The sequence below is a fragment of the Piliocolobus tephrosceles genome, chromosome 1 (genome assembly GCF_002776525.5).
Source record: "Piliocolobus tephrosceles isolate RC106 chromosome 1, ASM277652v3, whole genome shotgun sequence".
Lineage (NCBI taxonomy): Eukaryota > Metazoa > Chordata > Mammalia > Primates > Cercopithecidae > Piliocolobus > Piliocolobus tephrosceles.
This window is the reverse complement of record NC_045434.1, coordinates 99,291,185-99,314,692: the sequence shown is the minus strand read 5'-3', so window position 1 is coordinate 99,314,692 and position 23,508 is coordinate 99,291,185. Positions and strand designations below refer to the sequence as shown.

The 23,508-nt window shown below is 42.7% G+C and overlaps 1 protein-coding gene across 2 annotated transcripts; it reads right to left on the bottom strand.

Annotated features, from left to right (window-relative positions):
* Window positions 1-4,159: 4,159 nt before the first annotated feature.
* Window positions 4,160-13,058, bottom strand: DUSP12 (dual specificity phosphatase 12). 2 transcript variants are annotated; one of them, XM_023190353.2, is made up of 6 exons: window positions 12,689-13,058; window positions 11,066-11,179; window positions 10,863-10,981; window positions 10,393-10,489; window positions 8,976-9,162; window positions 4,160-4,529 (listed from the first exon to the last, which is right to left on the bottom strand). In XM_023190353.2, exons 1-6 carry the CDS (start codon window positions 13,030-13,032, stop codon window positions 4,371-4,373), a joined length of 1,020 nt encoding a protein of 339 aa, XP_023046121.1. In that variant the 5' UTR covers window positions 13,033-13,058; the 3' UTR covers window positions 4,160-4,370. The 2 variants fall into 2 exon arrangements, with proteins under 2 accessions (XP_023046121.1, XP_023046122.1); XM_023190354.2 differs by having other exon boundaries at window positions 12,746-13,058.
* Between the last annotated feature and the right edge of the window lie 10,450 nt (window positions 13,059-23,508).

The following is a 23,508-nucleotide window of genomic DNA, read 5'->3' as shown; positions in this document are numbered from 1 at the left end:
TTTTTTTTTTTTTTTTTTTTTTGAGAGGGAGTCTTGCTCTGTGGCCCGGGCTGGAGTGCAGTGGCCGGATCTCAGCTCACTGCAAGCTCCGCCTCCCGGGTTCACGCCATTCTCCTGCCTCAGCCTCCGGAGTAGCTGGGACTACAGGCGCCCGCCACCTCACCCGGCTAGTTTTTTGTATTTTTTTAGTAGAGACAGAGTTTCACAGTGTTAGCCAGGATGGTCTCGATCTCCTGACCTTGTGATCCGCCCGTCTCGGCCTCCCAAAGTGCTGGGATTACAGGCTTGAGCCACCACGCCCGGCCCTAGCCCCTTATTTTACTGCAATGGTTAGGACCTCTAATACGATACAGAAGGTAGGGGCTAGACATCTTTTAACTTGTTTCTAAATTTTAATGTGAATGTTTGAAAAGTTTTACCACTAAATAAGATTTTTTCCCACAGATTTTTCGTAGATACTCTGATTAAGGAAGCTTCCTTCCACTCTAGTTACCAGGCTTTTCTTTTTAAATCGTTAAGTGTTAGATGTTATGGAATTCTTTTTCTTGAATCTACTCATTCGTTTTCAACTTAAACCCTTGGAGTAGAAATACAATTTGAAAGAGAACCTTATGTCTAGAGACAATACCACTCTTTGGTCTAGGTAAGAGGAGCCCCTACCCTGGACCCACACTTTAGAAGACTTTACTCTGACCTCTGACTCTGTCCCCACAGGATAAGAATCCATACTGCCAACGTGATGTGCCCAGCTAGAACAGATGCCCCCTTCTAGAAGTGCATCAAATAGCTCCAAGCCTGCTTCTAAGGCTTGCTCAGGCCTCTTACCTCTTTTTTTTTTTTTTTTTTTTTTTTGAGACGGAGTCTCGCTCTGTCGCCCAGGCTGGAGTGCAGTGGCCAGATCTCAGCTCACTGCAAGCTCCGCCTCCCGGGTTTACGCCATTCTCCCGCCTCAGCCTCCCGAGTAGCTGGGACTACAGGCGCCCGCCACCTCACCCGGCTAGTTTTTTGTATTTTTTAGTAGAGACGGGGTTTCACCGTGTTCGCCAGGATGGTCTCGATCTCCTGACCTCGTGATCCGCCCGTCTCGGCCTCCCAAAGTGCTGGGATTACAGGCTTGAGCCACCACGCCCGGCAAAATCAGATAATTCTAAATTCAAACCTGGTCTGACAGGTCATTACGAAGGTGTATTTGTCAAGATAATAGAATAAAACATTTTATTTGACAGATAGCTTGATTTATATTTTTTTTTTTTCTTTTTTTTTTGAGACGGAATCTCGCTCTGTCGCACAGGCTGGAGTGCAGTGGCACGATCCCAGCTCACTGCAAGCTCTGCCGCCTAGGTTAACGCCATTCCCCTGCCTCAGCCTCCCGAGTAGCTGGTACTACAGGCACCCGCCACCTCGCCCCGCTATTTTTTTGTATTTTTTAGTAGAGACGGGGTTTCACCGTGTTAGCCAGGATGGTCTCGATCTCCTGACCTTGTGATCCGCCCGTCTCGGCCTCCCAAAGTGCTGGGATTACAGGCTTGAGCCACCGCGCCCGGCATAATTTTATTTTTTTAAGACAGAGTCTAGCTCTGTCGCCCAGGCTGGAGTGCAGTGGCGCAATCTCGGCTCACTGGAAAGTCCGCCTCCCAGGTTCAAGCGATTCTCCTGCCTCCCGGCCTCCCAAGTAGCTGGGATTACAGGTGCCCACCACCATGCCTGGCTAATTTTATATTTTTAGTAGAGACGGGATTCCCCCATGTTGGCCAGGCTGGTCTCAAACTCCTGACCTCAAGTGATCCACCCATCTTGGCCTCCCAAAGCGCTGGGATTACAAGCGTGAGTCACTGCACCCGGCCAATTTGTTAAGTTTTAAAAGTTTAAACAAACAGTATATAGGCCTCAATGTATATTACTGTTGGAACCCTGCAAATAGTGGGGAGCATGACTAGTGAATTTACAACTTAATTAAAATTGCATTTGATCCATACCATTTGATTTTATAATCCGACCAACAGTGTATGATAGATAGGCATTGAGTCATATTAAACTGCAGCTATGTAACCACTTTTTACCTACAAAAGGGGTAACGTCATATGCCGCAAACTGTTACTATTTTTTTTAAATAGAGATGGGGGTTTCACCTATCGGCCAGGCTGGTCTTGAACTCCTGGCCTCAAATGATCCACCCGCCTTTGTCTTCCAAAGTGCTGGGACAGGCATGAGCCACCACACCCGGCCTCCTCAACCTGTGTTTTAAAACTTTCCAGAGAATAAAATATGAAGAAAAAAGTAAGATTTTATGAAAGCTAAAACAAATGGAGTAATTTTTTTCTCAAAAGAAAAAATTATGGCAGGAAGTGGTGGCTCACGCCTGTAATCCCAGCACTTTGGGAGGCCAAGGCAGGTGGATCACTTGAGGTCAGGAGTTTGAGACCAGCCTGGCCAACATATGGAAATCCCGTCTCTACTAAAAATACAAAATTATCAAGGCGTAGTGGCACACGCCTGTAATCCCCAGCTACTTGGGAGGCTGAGGCAGGAGAATCGCTTGAATCTGGGCAGCAGAGGTTGCAGTGAACTGAAATCACGCGTTGCACTTCAGCCTGGCAACAACGAAACTCCATCTCAAAAAAAAAAAAAAACAGAAAGAAAAATTACTATATGGAAACTGACAAAGTCTTCTAGTCCAATGTTAAGATTTTTCTCAAGAATTTTCCTTAACACTCCCATACATTTAAAAAACTGAGCTAGGCATTTTTTAAGAGGATCATTATTCATAACATATTTTTGCATTTTAAAATTACTCCCACTACAGTGTTTATGGACAATATTTTTCTTTAATTCTTGGGGTTTTTTTTGGAGTAGCCTCCCGAGCAGCTGGGACTACCGGCGTATGCCACCATGCCTGGCTGATTTTTGATTTTTAGTAGAGACAGGGTTTCACCATGTTGGCCAGGCTGGTCTTGAACTCCTGACCTTAAGTGATCTGCCTCCCTTGACCTCCCAAAGTGCTGGGATCATAGGCATAAGCCACTGCGCCTGGCCTTTATTCGTTAATTCTGACTCCTGTGAATGTTCAAATATCTAATTAGGTCCAATTGTAATTATTAATAATGAGTAAAATAATTCTAGTTTCTATATACCAGGTTAAAAAACGAATCTGGAAGTATTACCTTTTCCAATACTCATATATTGGGCTACAAAATGACTTGATATATAGTAACTCTCATTTGTTTTCTTCATCATTAGAAACACATCTAACATTTATACATTGCTTTATGTAGATCACTTCAAAAGGCATCTCAAACACTTTTCTAATAATATAGATAATTGGGATTACTGAACAGTGAAGGGGTGGCCTGCCCCTCCACACCCGTGGGTGCTTCTCGCTAGGTGGAAACGAGAGACTTGAGAAAAGAAATAAAGACACAGAGACAAAGTATAGAGAAAGAAAAGCGGGGCCCCAGGGGACCAGTGCTGTGCTTTCAGAGGACCCACACTGGCACTGGTCTCTGAGTTCCCTCGGTATTTATTGCCTAAAAAGATAAGGGAGTAAATAAGCAGTAAGGCATACAGGTACACGGAGCTGTTGCATCTTCCCAGGATCAGGCAGGAGACAGTTTTTCTTTTACTGAGATTTAAAGGAATGGTACTGACTTTTAACCACAAGCAGGCTTTAAACATTTACCTAACAAAGCACATTCCTTACCTCCCAAAATCCTTTTAACTTTAATTAGCACAGCAATGTTTCTAGCAAGGACCAGATTGGGGGTAGAGTCACAGATTAACAGCATCTCAAATACAGAGCCAAATGGAGTCTCTTAAACTTACTTCTATCTATAATAACACAGCAACAGGCTAACCTATCCTTTCCCTACAGAACAGCAATAGGAAAACTGCATTTTAATCAGCATTTTACTAATGGCCTTTCCATTTCCAAGAAAAAAAATCCAGACATGTACGGGTTTACTAATTTCCCTTAAAAGAAAGAAAGTGAAATAATTCCAAAATATGTCCAAACAAATCTGCTTTATATGTCTAGAAATAAAAGAATACCCATTTAAATATAATAGTTTCAAATTTTTGTACATAATTTTGTCTATACAGACCTTAAGATCACATAACATTCCAACAATCAGAACTTTTAAAAATATATGAAATGCAGACAGTATCTGGTTATAAAAGATTTTAATATCAAATAAAATGTACATGATCAAAAGGCTTTGATTGCCGTGTAAAACAGTTTCCAGGTTACATCAAGTGACTTTATCCTCTCCCATTTCAAATGAAATGTTAACAGCATAAACAATTTGCAACGAATGATAAGAAGCAAAGGCAGTACATATCATCTGCAAGTTTCTTCGCAAGCTATAAAATATTGTTCATATTTTTGTTTGTGATCTCAAAACAGGCAATATTTTCATTTCATCCACTCTGTTCTTATGTATTTGAAAAGCAGGTGTTATCCACCTACCACACGAGCACTGTTCACCATACCAGTTGAAGGAACCCAACTTGGCACTGCATTTTGGGCAAAGAAGCTGAAATAAAGCAAATGTGTTACTTTATTCATTCACTTTTATACAAAACAAATCATTATCTTTGGCAATCAATATAGGATATAAAAACAAGACACAGTCCCCACCTTGAGTTTATAATCTAATCAGTGAGATAAAATGCATTGGAAATTTACTGTAATAGATAGTAGACTACAATTATTGCATAGGAAGAATGTTGTACTCACGGAGCTTGAAGGGAGAAAGGTAAGCTTACGATTTGATTAAGGAAGGTTTTGTGGATGTGGCAAATGTATATATAGCTTTTAAATCAGTTTGTAATTTAGGATTTCAAATGAAAATCATCACGGCTAAAGTACAGAAAAGCATGTTAGGATTTTCATGCTGTATTACTAATTGTATGTATTGGCAGCATATAAGTCAGTTTCTTAGCTATTTAAAGACAAACTGGGCCGGGCGCGGTGGCTCAAGCCTGTAATCCCAGCACTTTGGGAGGCCGAGACGGGCGGATCACAAGGTCAGGAGTTCGAGATCCTCCTGGCTAACACGGTGAAACCCCTCTCTACTAAAAAATACAAAAAGCTAGCTGGGCTAGGTGGCTGGCGCCTGTAGTCCCAGCTACTCGGGAGGCTGAGGCAGGAGAATGGCGTGAACCCGGGAGGCAGAGCTTGCAGTGAGCTGAGATCCAGCCACTGCACTCCAGACCGGGCGACAGAGCGAGACTCCCTCTCAAAAAAAAAATAAAATAAAATAAAAAAAAATAAAGACAAACTGATATTCCAGGAAAATAGGTAAATCAAAAAAAGCCTAATAAGACAACTGCATTTTCTTCTAACGTAATTAGTTATAGCATTATTTTTTATGTTTGGCTCTTTGATTTGTGCATGGTATAAGGTAAGAGTTTTTATTTTTAACATTGAGCTATAGAAAATTAGACATAAAACTCAGAAGTGGGCTGAGTGCGGTAGCTCACACTTGTAATTCCCAGCACTTTGGGAGGCCGAGGCGGGCAGATCACCTGAGGTCAGGAGTTTGAGACCAGCCTGGTCAACATGGTGAAACCCCATCTCTACTAAAAATACAAAAATTAGCTGGGCATGGTGGCAGGTGCCTGTAACCACAGCTACTTGGGTGGCTGAGGCAGGAGAATCACTTGAACCTGGGAGGTGGAGGTTGCAATGAGCCAAGATCACGCCACTGCACTCCAGCCTGGGCAACAGAGCAAGACCCTGTCTCATAAAAAAGAAATTCAGAAGCCATAAATAAAAAAACTAACACATTTTATTATGTAAATATCCTTCATTTTAATATGACAAAACATATAAAAAATCTGATAAGCAATAGACTGAAGAAAATAGTTGCAATATATTAGATGAACTATTAACATCTAGAATATATAGAGTTACTACACTAGAATGAGACAAAACCCATAGACAAATGGTCCTAGGAATATGAAAGCAGTTTATAGAAAAGGAAACTGTAAATGGCTGGTAAATACATAAAGATGGTGGTTGATGACTATTTTCTTTTTTTTTTTTTTTTTTTTTGAGACGGAGTCTCGCTCTGTCGCCCGGGCCGGAGTGCAGTGGCCGGATCTCAGCTCACTGCAAGCTCCGCATCCCGGGTTTATGCCATTCTCCTGCCTCAGCCTCCCGAGTAGCTGGGACTACAGGCGCCCACCACCTCGCCCGGCTAGATTTTTTTTTTGTATTTTTTTAGTAGAGACGGGGTTTCACCATGTCAGCCAGGATGGTCTCGATCTCCTGACCTCGTGATCCGCCCGTCTCGGCCTCCCAAAGTGCTGGGATTACAGGCTTGAGCCACCGCGCCCGGTGATGACTATTTTCATAAAATTCCAATTAAACATTTTAGGATTAACATTTTTTACCCCACAGATTGACAAAATGTTAACAGTTTTATAGTATCTATTATGTCAAGGATATGGGGTAACGGGTACATGCATTCCGTTACTGAAAACCAAATTTGTATGGGCATTTTGAATATCGGCCTGGAATATCACTAATATTTAAAATACATTCTTCAAGCCAGGAATTCCACTTCTAGGTATATATTCTACAGAAAAAAAATCAAACATGTATACAAATAAGTATGCACAGGATTTAGAATCTCACGTAAAAATGTATTTAACTTGGTTGGAATGTGTGTGTGTGTTTCCCAGGTTAAGTAAAATTAGAAAGCCAGAATCGCAAGCCACCAAAAAGAAAAACTGATAAATTAGATATCACCAAAATTAAAATCTCTAACTGCTACAAATAATACCATCAAGAATGGGAAGTGAGGCTGGGCGTGGTGGCTCACGCCTGCAATCCCAGCACTTTGGGAGGCTGAGGCGGGTGGATTACCTGAGGTCAGAAGTTCGAGACGAGCCTGACCAACATGGAAAAACCCCGTCTCCACTAAAAATACAAAATTAGCCAGGTGTGGTGGTGCATGCCTGTAATCCCAGCTACTCAGGAGGCTGAAGCAGGAGAATCACTTGAACCCGGGAGGTGGAGGTTGCAGTGAGCCAAGATTGCGCCATTGCACTCCAGCCTGGGCAACAAGAGCAAAACTCCGTCTCAAACAAACAAACAAACAAAAGAATGGGAAGAGTAGGAATGTGAATTGTGATATGGTTTGGTTGTGTGTCCCCATCCAAATCTCATCTCAAATCAAATTGTAATCCCCACGTGTGGAGGAAGGGAGCTGATTGGATCATGGAGGCAGATTCCCCCACACTGTTCAGGCCATAGTGAATAAGTACTCATAAATTTTGATGGTTTTATAAGTGTTTGACAGTTTCAACCTCACACATGCTTCTCTCTCCTGCCACCTTGTGAAGAAGAGGCCTGCTTTCCCTTCCACCATGATAATAAGTTTTCTGAGGCCTCCCCAGCCATGCAGAACCATGAATCAATTAAACCTCTTTCCTTTATAAATTACCCAGTCTCACGTACTATCTTTATAGCAGTGTGAAAATGAACTAATACATGATGGTTGCAAAAAACACCGTGAATACGCTTTAAAAACCACTGAATTGTACACCTTAAATAGGTAAATTGTATGTATGTGAATTATACTATAATAAGGCTGTTTTTAAAAAAGCAGCATCATCTGAAAATGTGAGTTTGATCATAGGGTACCACTTTCTAGGCAAGACACTACTCATAAACAGTTTCCTGGCCGGGCGGGCGCGGTGGCTCACGCCTGTAATCCCAGCACTTTGGGAGGCTGAGGGGGGCGGATCACGAGGTCAGGAGATGGAGACCATCCTGGCTAACAGGGTGAAACCCCGTCTCCACTAAAAATACAAAAAAATTAGCTGGGCCTGGTGATGTGCGCCTGTAGTCCCCGCTACTCCGGAGGCTGAGGCAGGAGAATGGCCTAAACCCAGGAGGCGGAACTTGCAGTGAGCCGAGATCGCGCCACTGCACTCCAGGCTGGGCAACAGCGCAAGACTCCAACTCAAAAAAAAAAGTTTCCTCATGCGTAACGTGTGAATATAACTGCTCTACCTATTTTATAAAGCTATGGCATTCTTCAAATGGTATAATATAGTGAAAGGGTTTCATAAAATAGCCACCATACAAACTTTTATACAAACCATACAAACTTTCAAAATCATTATTATTATTATAGAATACCTTCACATTAATATCAAGTAAACCTAAAGGAGAAATGTGGCTGTCATGGCACACTCCCACCAAGTTAAACAATTTTTTATGTAAAATGTCACATGAACTGCATTCTTTCTTTTTCTTTTTTTCCCCACACACTGGTTATAGGAGCAAGAGGATGAGCTGCATTATTTAACTGGAAATGAAAAAGAATCTCATAGTAAAACATACTAAATTTCAATTTCCTAAAATATCAGAAGAAAAGAGAGACACATACAGGAAGCCAACAGAGAAAAAGAAAGACAGAACTTTTAACCTAATTTTAAAATCCCTGATTTACCCTACTCTTATTATAAAGTTCAAATTTTGTTAAATACATTTTTTCTTTTTTTTTTTAATTAAAAATTGTTTACTTTCTTTCATAGAGATGAGGTCTCACTATGTTGCCCAGGCTAGTCTCGAAACCCTGGGCTCAAGCGATCCTCCCACCTCAGCCTCCCAAAGTGCTCAGATTACAGGCATGAGCTAATGAGGCATGAGTGCTCAGCCAATATATTCTAATTAGTTTAAAAATAAATGTTAGTCTTATATTTGAAAAAATATAAATAGCCTTAAAGGAAATTTATTAACTTAGACCAGGGCTCTCAACCAGAAGTAGTTCACTATTTTGGATCAGCCGGTTTTTGAAAAATATTTTATTTTTGATAGGCTTATCCACACGAGAAAGATATAATCTTCAGAAATAAAGGAATTAAATGGAGTAAAACACTAGTTAAAGTAAGAGTTTAAAATGCAAGAAGGAATAAAATACAGATGATAAAATAAAATTGTAGAAAATAAAATGTGTTCTCACCTGTCCATCCATCACTCCCAACAAAGCAGACTCCATCCACTGTACAGGTTCAATAAAATAAGATGTACATTGAGCTTGCCTCCCTGTGGTAAGCATGAAAGATGGTGTCATTCTCTTGTGTGCAAAGGCTATAGGTCCACTTCCTTCATGGTGATCCAGAATACTAGAACTTCGAAATAATGATCGCCTGCAACCCCCAAACAAACAAAAACATTAATGACTTCCAAAAGGATGAAAACATGGATTAAATGTGCAGTATTTGTTTTTTGTTTGTTTGTTTGTTTCAGACAGAGTCTCACTCTGTCGCCCATGCTGCAGTACAGTGGTGTGATCACCCCTCACTGCAACCTCCCCCTCCTGGGTTCAACTGATTCTCCCGCCTCAGCCTCCTAAGTAGCTGGGATTACAGCCACCTGCCACCATGCCCAGAGAGGGGGTTTCACCACCTTTTTTTTTTTTTTTTCAGACGGAGTCTCCCTCTGTCGCCCAGGCTGGAGTGCAGTGGCCAGATCTCAGCTCACTGCAAGCTCCGCCTCCTAGGTTCACGCCATTCTCCTGCCTCAGCCTCCCAAGTAGCTGGGACTACAGGTGCCCGCCACCACGCCCGGCCAATTTTTTTGTATTTTTAGTAGAGAGGGGGTTTCACCGTGTTAGCCAGGATGGTCTCGATCTCCTGACCTCGTGATCCGCCCGCCTCGGCCTCCCAAAGTGCTGGGATTACAGGCGTGAGCCACCACGCCCGGCCGGGGTTTCACCACTTTGGCCAGGCTGGTCTCAAACTCCCGACCTCAGGTGATCTGCCTGCCTGGGCCTCCCAAAGTGCTGGTATTACAGGCGTGAGCCACCGCACCCGGCAAAATGTGCGATATTGCTTAGAGGACAAAATAATGTTAACACTGATTACGCTACTTAAATTTTCAATAACCCTACAATCTGATTATTTCTCTTTTTAAAAATTTATATTTGGCCGGGCGCGGTGGCTCAAGCCTGTAATCCCAGCACTTTGGGAGGCCGAGATGGGCGGATCACGAGGTCAGGAGATTGAGACCATCCTGGCTAACATGGTGAAACCCCGTCTCTACTAAAAAATACAAAAAAACTAGCCAGGTGAGGTGGCGGGCGCCTGTAGTCCCAGCTACTCAGGAGGCTGAGGCAGGAGAATGGCGTAAACCCGGGATGTGGAGCTTGCAGTGAGCTGAGATCCTGCCACTGCACTCCAGCCTGGGCGACAGAGCGAGACTCCATCTCAAAAAAAAAAAAAAAAAATTTATATTCTTCCTGAAAACAGATCTGAACTAAAAATTTCTATATTATTCAATTAAACAAAATCTTCCTACAGAAATTTAAGAAAATAAAACTTTAACTACTTTTCAGTTATTGAGAAGATAAAATATCCAAACGATACAAAATATTTTACCTGCACTTTCTACACTTGTAGAGAACCTCATCTTTCAATCCTTGTGAAACGGTGGTTGGGTCAACAGCAAAGAGTTCTTGAGGTAAATTCTGCAATTCTATATGACATAACTAAAATGTATTAATTTGTCAAAATCAACTCTGCATTTTCAGATAAATTCAGTTAATGTCAAATTGAGGCAAGAAGTGCTAACCTCAGAAATTAAAATTAAAAAAAAAAAAAAATCAAATTCCAGTGTTGAGAAATCAGGCTAAGGTAGGAGAGGACAGTGATTTAAGTACTTAGGTTCTGGGCACATCCCGACCCTGCCATTTATAAACCATGTGATTTTGAATAAGTTATCTCTAGCTAAATCAGTTTCAAAAAGAAACAATAGTTTCTCAGGGATTGCTGGAAGTGAGGTAATGCATGCAATGCCAAAAGTAAATGACATTTAGAAAGCCCATTGCACACTAGTGATTATTACTTACCTGGATACTTCTCTGTAACCTTTTGTAAACGATATTGCTTATAAATTGCACTAGAGGTATCCACTTCATATCCCATTGCCTGGTATAATTTCAGTTGCCACTCAAACCCCTCATTCATCCTGTAATGATAAAGAAATACAAAGTTTCATTTTCTTAAAATAACATCACAAAAGTAGAATTATTACTATAAAAAAAGAACCCACTTAGCCTCTGGTTTGAGAATCTGGAGCTTTTCATAGGCTTTTTCAAAGGGAAGTAGGTCAGTCTTCATGAGAAAAGCAGTTATTATGGCCACACTTCGACTGACTCCTGCGTGACTGAAAAAGAGACCTTTAAAATAAAACAGCAAATAGCAACAATTAAAAAAAAACACACAAAACCCAGCCCCCTATTAATAGTAAAGTTTAGGCCCACTTCATTTCTACTTCTCAGATAAGCCCATTGCCTCTGAAATATTATCAAGTACAAAAGAATTATTCCTTTTTCCTTTTGAATTCTGAACCATGTGACTGTATTATCTATTCAAAAATAATAACAGTAATTTTTAAAATTTTTATAATGGCTCAGAACAAATCCAAACTCCTGGCTAGACACAGTGGCTTACTTACCCCTGAAATCCCAGCACTTTGGGAGGCCGAGGTACGGGATTGCTTGAGCCCAGGAATTGGAGACCAGCCTGGGCAACAAAGTGAGACTCCACCTCTACAAAAAATTAGCCGGATGTGGTGGCGCATGCCTGTAGTCCCAGCTACTCTGGAGGCTGAAGTGGGAGGATCACTTGAGCCTGGGAGGTTGAGACTGCAGTGAGCCGTAATTACGCTACTATACTGCAGCCTGGGTGACAGAGCAAGACCCTGTCTCAAAATACAAATAAATAAAACAAAACAAAAACAAATCCAATCTCCTTTCACCTCAAAATCTGGTCCCAGACTTCTTTCGATTCTATCACTATCTTCTGTCTTTTACGTGCTCAATAAATTTAAACTATTGTTATTATACTCCAATCCAACCAAGAACTGCTTAGGGATTCCCATTTTCTTTTCTTTTCTTTTTTTTTTTTTTGAGATGTAATCTTGCTCTGTTGCCCAGGCTGGAGTGCTGTGGCACAACCTCGGCTCACTGCAACCTCCGCCTCCCAGGTTCAAAGTGATTCTCCTGCCTCAGCCTCCCGAGTAACTGGGACTACAGGCGAGTGCCACCACACCCGGCTAATTTTTGTATTTTTGGTAGAGACGTGGTTTCACCATATTGGTCAGGCTGGTCTGGAACTCCTGACCTCGTGATCCGCCTGCCTCCCAAAGTGCTGGGACTACAGGCGTGAGCCACCGCGCCTTGCCAGGATTCCCATTTTCTTTTTGTCTTTGCTGCAACTATCTCCTCCCTAGGTAAAGCCCAGGGATCCTTTAGATCCAAACCAATTCTCCTCTTCATCAACCACCCCCTACTCATCCCAAACAAAAACATTGAACCCTAAATCTTTGTAAATCCTGTTTACAAGACACCAAGCAACCTAATCTGCATTACAATCATCGGGGTGGGTGTCTAGCTTCTCCAATAGAGCTGTAAACTCCTTGGGGCGTAGGTAATTTGTCATTTATCGGATGACACCTCCCCCGCCCTCTGTTGCTGCAGGAAGAACCAACTGAAGCGTGAATGAATGAAAGTCTGCACACACCAGGGGCCGGCCTCCAGCCTCCTCCTCTCTTGGATACACGCCTCCTGCGGGAGGCAGCTGGAGGAGGTTCACGAGGCATGACCGCGCTCTCGTCCTCCCGAGGGCCTCGGAAGGAAAAGGGTGCACGTCGCCCACTGACCCGGCCACTCACCAATGCACCAACACCGCACGGCCCTCAGCGCGGGCCTGACCGATGAAAGCCACGCACCGGTCCAGATGGCTGAGCAGGTCGGTCTCGGGTTTGTCCAGCGCTGGCACGAAGAGGCGCCACAGACCCTCGACCCCAGGCCCCGCCTTGAAGCTGGGCTCCTCCGAGTCCACCGTTAGCACGGCCGTGATGCCCGCTTCCCTCAAGTGGTCTGGCTCCGCGACGGCCGCGACCCCACCGAGATACAGTCCTGGCTGCACTTCCAGCATCTGCCCGGCGCAGCTGGCTCTGCTGGCACTGGGGTTACAGAGCTCGCAGCCACAACTCTGGCCCGGAGCCTCCAACATGGCCGCGCCCAGAGACCAGGCGACTCCTGCCCCACCATCGAGTAGGCTCCGGCTAGAACATCCTTCCCCTGGGACTTGCCAGCCTCAGCGGCTCAGCAGCTCCCTCGGAGGACCACGTTGGCCGCAGGAAAATGGATTATAGCTAAGGAGCGGAGCCTGGGCCCCATTCAGCGCCGCCTTTCCTCCCGTGTTCCCTCTGACCCCCACCCCAAAGTTGATGGTAAAGGATAAGTTTCCCCAAATACAGGGTTTCTGTAGCTTTTAGTATTGAAATTTTCAGGAAAGAGACATCAGGAGCAGCTGAACTCAAATGTGAAATAAAGATCGTGTCAGCTGAATCAGAAGCGTCACTTTATGCGTTTGAAGTGCAATTATTTTCAGTATTATAAAGCCATCTGTACTTTGCATCTTATGATTTTTTTCCTTTTTCTGCCCAATTTCATTATTGGTGTGTGAATCCTTGTTGATGTTTACTGTCTATTTATTTTGAAGATGTTAATCCTATATTTTTGTAAGTCAATGTCCTCCAGCCAGGACTACCCGAAACCAACTTTAATTAAGCAAGTTGGTTTTATTACTCAGTCATGAGCTATGGAGAGTTTCAGGGCATCTCAGCACGAGGATGTTAGGAAGATCCTATACAGATTTTGGGCTTTTATTTGGGGATTTTTGGAAAAGGTTTAAGGAAGCCGGCTTTGCTCCAGATTGAATGTTGCAGGAAGATACTCAGTACTATGAGTATCTTTTATATATCTCTTGTTAGGGAGGACTATTGGGGGAAATTCAGCCCCCAATATTTCACGTAGGTTCTTTTCTATTTTCCGTAAGTGTCAGCTGGTCTGAGAAATAAAGGGAAAGAATACAAAAGAGAGAAATTTTAAAGCTCCGTGTCTAGGGGAGACATCACATGTCGGCAGGTTCCATGATGCTCCCTGTGCCACAAAATCAGCAAGTTTTTATGAGCAATTTTCAAAAGGGAGGGAGTGCACAAATTGGGTTTGGGTCACAGAGATCGCATGCTTCAAGGGCGACAAAAGATCACAAGGCAGGAGGTCAGGGCGAGTTCACAAGGTCGGAGTGAAACTAGAATCACTAATGAACTTCCATGTCCAGCTGTGCACGCATTGTCATCGATAAACAAGGTTCAAGAGCAGAGAACTGGTCTGACTAGAATTTGCCAGGCTGGAATTTCCTAATCCTAGCAAGCCTGGGGGCACTGCAGAAGACTAGGTGGTGTTTCATCCCTATCTACATCTGCATAAGGCAGACACCCCGAGAGCAGCCATTTTAGAGGCCTCCTCTGGGAATGCATTCTTTTCCCAGGGCTGTTAATTATTAATATTCCTTACTAGGGAAATAATTCAGCAATATTTATCTTGCCCATTTTCAGTAACAAGAGAAATATGGCTCTGTCCTGCCTGCCCACAGGCAGCCAGACTTTAAGGTTATCTCCCTTGTTCTCTGAAAATCACTGTTATCCTGTTCTTAAGGTGCCAGATTTCATATTATTCAAATACACATGCTCTACAAACAATATGTGCAGTTAACGCAATCATCACAGGGTCCTGAGGTGACATTCATCCTCAGCTTACAAAGATGACAGGATTAAGAGATTAAAATAAAGACAGGCATAGGAAATCACAAGAGTACTGATTGGGGAAGGGATAAATGTCCATGAAATCTTCACAATTTATGTTCAGAGATTGCAGTAAAGACAGGTGTAAGAAATGATAAAACTATTAATTTAGGGAACTAATAAATGTCCATGAAATCTTCACAATTTATGTTCTTCTGCCATGGCTTCAGCTGGTCCATCCATTCAGGGTCTCTGACTTCCCACAACAGAGGACAGGCGAGAGAGATACTAAAGTTGTAATTGGTCAAGACGTAGAAGTTATAATGCTGGTATAAAGATAGATACATCGATCTGTCTCTGTTCTGGAAGAGAACAAACCCTTGCATGTGGAGTCCTAATTAGGGAAAAGGAGTCAGGCTGGCTGGAAGAAGGGAAGCAAAAGGAGAAAGCAGATAAGCCACAAGTCTGCCTTTCTTCATGGTCCAGGACACACAGCCCTGCTATGCAAATAACTCAAAATCTGCCTGTGCCCAGCCATCACCAGACCCCCAACTGATAGAAAAATAGAAGTTAGTTCACTGCAACCTTGGCATTATTAGTACTGCACAAAGCCCTCTTCTGCACACAACGTAAGCACCATTCTACAAAATCCCCAGCAAGCCTTTGTTTCCTAGCAGTCAACTTCTCTCTTGCTGACCTGCCTGTTGCACCTTTGCAATATATTTTCATACTTTCTCTAATAAACCTGTCTTTCTTTACCTACAACTGTGTTGGTAAATTCTTCCTACCACCTGTGTCACCAGCCCAGAAAGTTGTTGATCACCTGCCACATTGCATATATGTTAGAATAATCTTCAAAAAGAGTGTCAAGACCACACAATGGAAAAAGGACAATCTCCTCAACAGTGTTGGCAAAAACTAGATATCTACATGCAAAAGAATGAAGGTGGACCCTTACCTTGGACCATATACAAAAAATAACTCCAAATAGATTAAGGATCTAAAAATATAACATTCTTAGTAGAAAACATGGGGAAAGCTTCATGGCCTTGGATTTGAAAAAAAAAATTGAAACAGGTAAGGGTCAATGGTCTCATTGTCTAACATGTTATCCGAACTTGTTGTCTCATGACTGAGAAAATTAAGGAGTGTGGGCACAAAGAGTGAGGTTGAAGCAAAAGTTTAATAAGCAAAAGAAGAAAGCTCTCCACAGCAGAGAGGGGAGCCCAAGTGGGGTGCCATTTTTACAGTTGAATTCAAAACATGTTATAAGAAACACCTCTCATCTCTATAGCTGTTTGAGTAACTTCTCTTATGAATAAAGCTGTCTGTGCAACTTCCCTTATCTTCTACAGATGTGGGTATGTCTCTAGGCAAGCACAAAGCATGGCTTCTCTTGTTTGTATCACTGTGGGTTTGTTTTAGGTAAGGTCGCATCCTCCTTGTGCAGGTTCCCACAGAGTCCACTATGTATATGCCTGAAAAGAGGAGGAAAGTTTTTCCTGGGAGCTGGCCAATTACACGAAGGATGAAAGGCATCCATACTAGACCCTGCCTGCTTATCTATGCAGGTGCAGCCTGAGTTTTGCCTGAGCTGCTCTATTTTGCTTGTAGCTGTGATTTTTCAGGCAGTCTGCTTCTCCAAGGGCTGGCCTTAGCTGTCTACCTAACTGATTGTTCCTTTCCTTCTCCCTCAATTTCTTGGATAAAATACGAAAATCACAGGCAGCAAAAGTGAAAATAGACAAATGGGACTATATCAAACTTTAAAATGTCAGTATATCAAGCAAAACAGTCAATAGAGTGAAAAGGCAATGTATGGAATGGGAAAAAATAATTGCAAAGCATATATCTGACAGGTTAATATGCAGAACATATAAAAAAAAACTACAACTCGACGACAGAAAAACAAGTAACAGAATTTTCAAAAAACTGGGCAAATGAGCTGAATAGACATTCTTCCAAAGAAGATATACAAGAGGCCACAAAGCATAGGAAAAAGATGCTCAAGTTGCTAATCATTACAGAAATGCAAATCAAAACTATAATGATATATCATCTTATACCCATTAGGATGGCTGGTATTTTTTTCAAGCACAGAAAATAAGTATTGGCAAGGATGTGCAAAAATTGGAACCCTTGTGCCTTACTGAAGGGAATGTAAAATGGTCCAACCACTAGGGAAAACATTACAGAGTTTCCTCAAAAGATTAAAAATAGAATAACCACATGATCCAGCTTCTAGATTACATAGCCAAAAGAATTGAAAGTGTGATTTCAAAGATATTTGCACACCCATATTTACGGCAACATTATTCATAATAGCAAAAAGGTAGAAGTAACCCAAAAGTCCATCATGGATTAATGGATAAAGAAAATGTGGTAGGGGCCAGGCACAGTGGCTCATGCCTGTAATCCCAGCACTCTGGGAGGCCGAGGCAGGTGGATCATCTGAGGCCAGGAATTCAAGACCAGCTTGGCTGACATGGCGAAACCCTATCTCTACTAAAAATATAAAAATCAGGTTGGCAGGGTGGTGGGCACCTGTAATCCTAGGAACTCAGGAGGCTGAGGCAGGAGACTCACTTGAACCAGGGAGATGGAGGTTGCAGTGAGCCAAGATCGTGCCACTGCACTCCAGCCTAGGGGATAGAGCAAGACTCTGTCTCCAAAAAAGAAAGAAAGAAGGAAGGAAGGCAGGAAGGAAGGAAGGAAGGAAGGAAGGAAGGAAGGAAGGAAGGAAGGAAAGAAAGAAAAGAAAGAAAGAAAGAAAGAAAGAAAGAAAGAAAGAAAGAAAGAAAGAATATGGTATATACACATGATGAACTATTATTCAGCCATAAAAAAGAGGAAAATTCCGTCATATGCTACAGCATAGATTATCTTTGAAGTCAGGTATGGTGGCTCTCGCCTGTAATCCCAGCACTTTGTGGGGCTGAGGCTGGCAGATGACCTGAGGTCAGGAGTTTGAGACCAGCCTTGCCAACATGGCAAAAACCTATCTCTACCAAAAAAAAAAAAAAAAGGCCAGACACAGTGGCTCACACCTGTAATCCCAGCACTTTGGGAGGCCAAGGCAGGTGGATCACCTGAGGTCCGGAGTTCAAGACCAACCTGGCCAACATGGTGAAACCCCATGTCAACTAAAAATACAAAAATTAGCCAGGCATGGTGGCGGGCGCCTGTAATCGCAGCTACTTGGGAGGGTGAAGCAGGAGAATTGCTTGAACCAGCTTGAACTCATGCCACTGCACTCTAGCCTGGGCAACAGACTGAGACTCTGTCTCAAAAAAACAAAAACAAAAACAAAAAAATTAGCTGGGCATGGTGGTGCATGCCTATAATCCAGCTACTCGGGAGGCTGAGGCAGGAGAATCCCTTGAACCCAGGAGGTGGAGGTTGCAGTGAGCCAAGATCGCATCACTGCACTGCAGCCTGGGTGACAGAGCGAGACTCCATCTCAACAACAATAAAAACTTTGAAGACATTATGCTAAGTAAAATAAGGCACAAGTGTAGATGCTGAGGATATAAAGATGTGTGACAGTCTTTGCCCTCAAAGAACTTGGTGAAATGCTGGAGTGAAAGTAAGTAAATAGCCTAATTAGTGTTATAGTAGAGGGAAGGACAGTGTACTAAGGGAGCACATGGAGGCATCCAATCGTAATGGAAGGGGGGTAATCAGGAATGGCCTCCCAGAAGAGGTGAGGCTTGATCTGCATCTTGAAGGATGAGTGGGAATTTGTCAGGGAAAAAGGAGGGAGATGAGGAAAGAAGTTCTAAGCAGAAGGACCAACATCTTCAAAGGCACAAAGGCCAGAAAGCCCCATTGAAGTGTAAATGTGTAAAAGTGAGAAAGAAGGATGATGCAGATGGTGTTCACAGTTGCTTTCAGGACACTGGAAAGATAGGCATGACCAGGTCATAAGGGCAACATATGCCTTGCTAAGAAGTTTTAAATTTTTCCTAAGGATCATGCAGACTGTTAACGAAGTTTAAGCAGCAGAATAATACCACTTGATTTGAATTTTAGAAAACAACCCTGACTACAGTGTGTGGAATAGGCTGGGAGGACAATTCTAGAGACAGAGTCCAATTAAGAGATTAAGGCCCGGGCGCGGTGGCTCAAGCCTGTAATCCCAGCACTTTGGGAGGCCAAGACGGGCGGATCACGAGGTCAGGAGATCGAGACCATCCTGGCGAACACGGTGAAACCCCGTCTCTACTAAAAATACAAAAAACTAGCTGGGCGAGGTGGCGGGCGCCTGTAGTCCCAGCTACTTGGGAGGCTGAGGCAGGAGAATGGCGTAAACCCGGGAGGCCGAGCTTGCAGTGAGCTGAGATCCAGCCACTGCACTCCAGCCGGGCGACAGAGCAAGACTCCGTCTCAAAAAAAAAAAAAAAAGAGATTAAGGCAATAATTGAGTCAAGGAATGAAGGGTACTGGTAGAGGAAACACAGAGGAATGGAATGTGTTTAAGAGTGATTAAAAAGGCAGAAGGGAAGAGGCTTTGAGACCAAATGGATATGGGAGAGGAAAGAGGGAAGAATAAAAGATAACTTTATTTCTAGTTTGAGTGATTGAGTGGATGACGATTTCATTCACCAAGATGGGGAACAAAGGAAGAGGGACAGTTTGGAGAAAAGTAAATGTCATCATTGGCTGACTGAAGACTGGGATATGACACTCAGAAAACAGGTAAAAAAGAGATCCAATCATTATCATCATCATCATTTTTTTTTTTCTTTTTGAGATGGAGTCTCGCTCTGTCGCCCAGCCTGCAGTGCAGTGGTGCAATCTCAGCTCACTGCAACCTCCACCTCCCAGGTTCAAGCTATTTTCCTGCCTCAGCTATTCTCCTGCCTCAGATCGAGCTATTCTCAGCCTCCCAAGTAGCTGTGATTGCAAGTGCGCACCACCCCGCCTGGCTAATTTTTTTTTTTTTTTTTTGGTAGAGACAGGTTTCACTATGTTGGCCAGACTGGTCGTGAATTCCTGACCTCGGGTGATCCACCCGCCGGCCTCCCAAAGTGCTGGGATACAAGCGTGAGCCAACATGTCCAGCTCCACGCATCATTTTATGAGTGAGCTAGGATTGATGAGATTGCCTAGGATGAGAGAACAAAATACAAAAAGAATTGAGCAATTGCTGAGGAAAAATGAGATTTAAGGGACACATAAGTAAGAGGAACCCATAACAGAAACTGAGTCATAGTGGAAGAGACAATAAGAAAAATTGGTATTTTAGAAGCCAAGGATGGGTCATACTAGATAGGCCAAACAAAGTGAGGACTCAAAGCTTTCATTGGGTTTAACAATCACAAGGTCTTAGTATCCATAGTGAGAGCAGTTTTGGTGAGATTGTTGGGAGTGGGGTTGGGGAAAGGGAACCTGACTGCAGGGGGCAAGGAGGAAGTGCAAAGCAGGACAATGGAGGCAGTGGGTGTGGACTCATCTTTCAAGATGAGAGAAAGAAGAGACCATATCCAAAGAGAAGTGTGAAAGAGGGAGGTGTTTCTTTTCTTTTTCTTTTTTCTATAGTAAAAGTTGTAGACATATCAGAAGAGGGAAAACAGTTAAAGATACAGGAAAAAAGGAGTCCTTGAATTAATTAGGGGGTAGAATGGGATCCAAAGCCAGGTGGACCGATTACCCTTTCCCATGGTAACCAGAGGAAAGAAGAAAATAATGGGCAGGGATGGAGGGAGGCTCAGGAGTTTGGCGGCAAGAAGTTAAAGGCATTCTCTTCTGACAGTTTCTGTTTTCTGGGTGAAATAAAAATCTAGTTTACATGCTGTGAGGATAGAGCTGTGAGAAGAATAGCCAGTTTGAGGAAAAATTGCCTGAGGAGAGTGGCGAATATATGAATGTTCTCTGTGGAGAACATACATGGAAGCAGACCTGTGGGAACGGGCTGCTGAAGGCCTACTCAGTGTTCAGATCATAAATATAAAAGACGTATGTGTAGTAAAGGGTTGACTGCAGCTCTGATTGCTCAAGCCCTGCAAGTTCAAAGAATGGTCTGTCTTCGGGAGGACTGGCCCTTGACCAACTCCTCATGCCACACTATATCAGTTTGACTAGATGTGCTAATAGGGTGACTATGGTAAAGCATGTTTCGGTGTGCCTGAGGCCCTGGGCTATGCTGTATCAGTTTGAACCTCTTGGGAAGCTGGAAATTGAGTAGGTAAGGTCAGTCATGCAGATGATGCGTGCCCATGTAACTGACCCCCAATAAAAACCCAAGGCTTAAAGGCCAGGCGCGGTGGCTCAAGCCTGTAATCCCAGCACTTTGGGAGGCCGAGACGGGCGGATCACGAGGTCAGGAGATCGAGACCATCCTGGCTAACACGGTGAAACCCCGTCTCTACTAAAAATACAAAAAACTAGCTGGGCGAGGTGGCGGGCGCCTGTAGTCCCAGCTACTCCGGAGCCTGAGGCAGGAGAATGGCGTAAACCCGGGAGGCGGGGCTTGCAGTGAGCTGAGATCCAGCCACTGCACTCCAGCCTGGGCGACAGAGCAAGACTCCGTCTCAAACAAAACAAAACAAAACAAAACAAAAACCCAAGGCTTGGGTGAGCTTCCTTCTCGGCAATACTTCACACATGTTGCCATACATCATTGCTGGGAAAATTAAGCACATCTCTGGTTTCTCTTGAACTTCACCCCTGGGCCTTTTCCCTTTGCTGAATTTTAATCTGTATTCTTTCACCCTAATAAACCATAGCTTCATATATCAGCTCTTCTGAGTTCTGTGAATCCTCCTAGTAAATAAGTGAGCCTGAGGGAGCCTGAGGATGATCTTGGTGACTGCTGATACAGCATCCATTGTCTATAATACTGAATAACTGGAGACATGTAAATGACTACAAATAATGGATTGGTTAAATGGGTTGTTTCATTGATTCAGTGAAATACTAGGCAACTACTAAGAAACATAACAAAGAGGGCTGTGCTAGCTATATCAGAAAGTTTTTTAAAATAATATTTTATTTTTTATTTTGTGGGTACACAGTAGATGTATATATTTATGGGGTACCTGAGATGTTTTCATACAGGCATGCAATGTGTAACAATCACATTACAGAAAATGGGGTATCCATTCCCTCAAGCATTTATCCTTTGTGCTACAATCCAATTACACCCTGTTAGTTATTTTTAAATGTACAATTATATTATTATTGACTATAGTCACCCTGTTGTGCTATCAAATACTATGGGCCGGGCGCAGTGGCTCAAGCCTGTAATCCCAGCACTTTGGGAGGCCGAGATGGGTGGATCACGAGGTCAGGAGATCGAGACCATCCTGGCAAACACGGTGAAACCCCGTCTCTACTAAAAAAAAAAATACAAAAAACTAGCCGGGCAAGGTGGCAGGCGCCTGTAGTCCCAGCTACTCGGGAGGCTGAGGCAGGAGAATGGCATGAACCTGGGAGGTGGAGCTTGCAGTGAGCTGAGATCCGGCCACTGTACTCCAGCCTGGGCGACAGAGCGAGACTCCGTCTCAAAAAAAAAAAAAAAAAACTATGCCTTATTCTATTTTTTTTTTTTTTTGGCAACAATTAATCATCCTCACCTGCTCCCTAACCGCCAACTACCCTTCCCAGCCTCTGGTAACCATCCTTCTACTGTCTCCATGAGTTCAATTGTTTTGATTTTTAGATCCCCATAAATAAGTGAGAACATGTGATGTTTGTCTTTCTCTACCTGGTTTATTTCACTAACATAATGATCCATAGTTCCATCCACGTTGTTGCTAGTGACTGAATCTAATTATGGCTGAGTAGTACTCTATTACGTATAAGTACCACATTTTCTTTATCCATTCATCTGTCGATGGACACATAGGTCACTTCCATATCTTGGCTACTGTGAACAGTGCTACAACAAACATGGAAGTGCAGATATCTCTTCAACATACTGATTTCCTTTCTTTTGGGTATACACCTAGCAGTGGGAGTGCTGGATCGTATGGTTATATCATAAAGTATTAAAAAGCTGATGTACAAGTAGAAATGTCTGAGCACATTTACTTTAAAAATACATATATGTATGCACATATATAAAAAATGTTGAGAGATATACAGTATATCAAACCATTAACTGGTTATTTCTGGGAGCGGGCATTATGAGACAGACTTACATGAAATGCATTATATACTTCTTCTTATATAGTTTTTATTTATCTATTTCGACTAGTATTATTAAAATTCTTCACCATGAACAATAATAGATATTTATATTCTGGAAAAGAGGTGAAACGTAAGGGTTCATTTACTGACATTTTATTATGGTATCCTTAGAAGTGAGATTTCCCTTCTCAATTTCCTAAAATTACTGCATAAGTTCCTTCAAGGATAGCAGCAGAAGACACATCTCAATTGTTACTGAATGCCCACAGAGGCTGGCTCAGTATATATCTAACTGGGTGAATAAATATGTCTCCATTTCTACCCGCTGAAGTGAATTTAACAGCGTCTGTATTTAGGATTTTAGCCACGAGGGGGCATTATTTGCCTTTTTGTAAGATATGTTTTCTATGGACTTGTCTTGAAAAAAGGAAAAGTAAATATGGAAGCCCTGCAAAAGAATAATCAGGATGTTAGGCCCAAGGAAGGAATTGCTATCTTTAGAGAGGGAGCTGGGTTGCTTTCCTGTCAAGGAAAGGAGAAGAGGCTCTCTGTCTTAGGATTAGTAGCTGTACACACACACACACACACACACACACACACACACACACACCAGCCACAATTTGTTTTTATCACCATTGAAACTGCAATCTTGATAAATATTGAGTAAGCAAAATTTTTTTATAATTGCTAAGAAATTGTCAAGTGTGTGATGGCTTGCTTTTTTGAGAAGGCACCCATTTTTTTTTTTTTTTTTTTTTTTTTTTTTT

What these genes read in the sequence shown, in the direction of transcription:
- DUSP12 (XM_023190353.2), bottom strand. Translation starts at nt 13,032, where the DNA reads ATGTTGGAGGCTCCGGGCCAGAGTTGTGGCTGCGAGCTCTGTAACCCC. An exon ending in CGTGCGGTGTTGGTGCATTG is followed by an intron (nt 11,180 to 12,688) that starts GTGAGTGGCCGG and finishes TCTCTTTTTCAG; the next exon opens with TCACGCAGGAGTCAGTCGAA. An exon ending in TGGGAGTGATGGATGGACAG is followed by an intron (nt 4,530 to 8,975) that starts GTGAGAACACAT and finishes GCTTTATTTCAG; the next exon opens with CTTCTTTGCCCAAAATGCAG.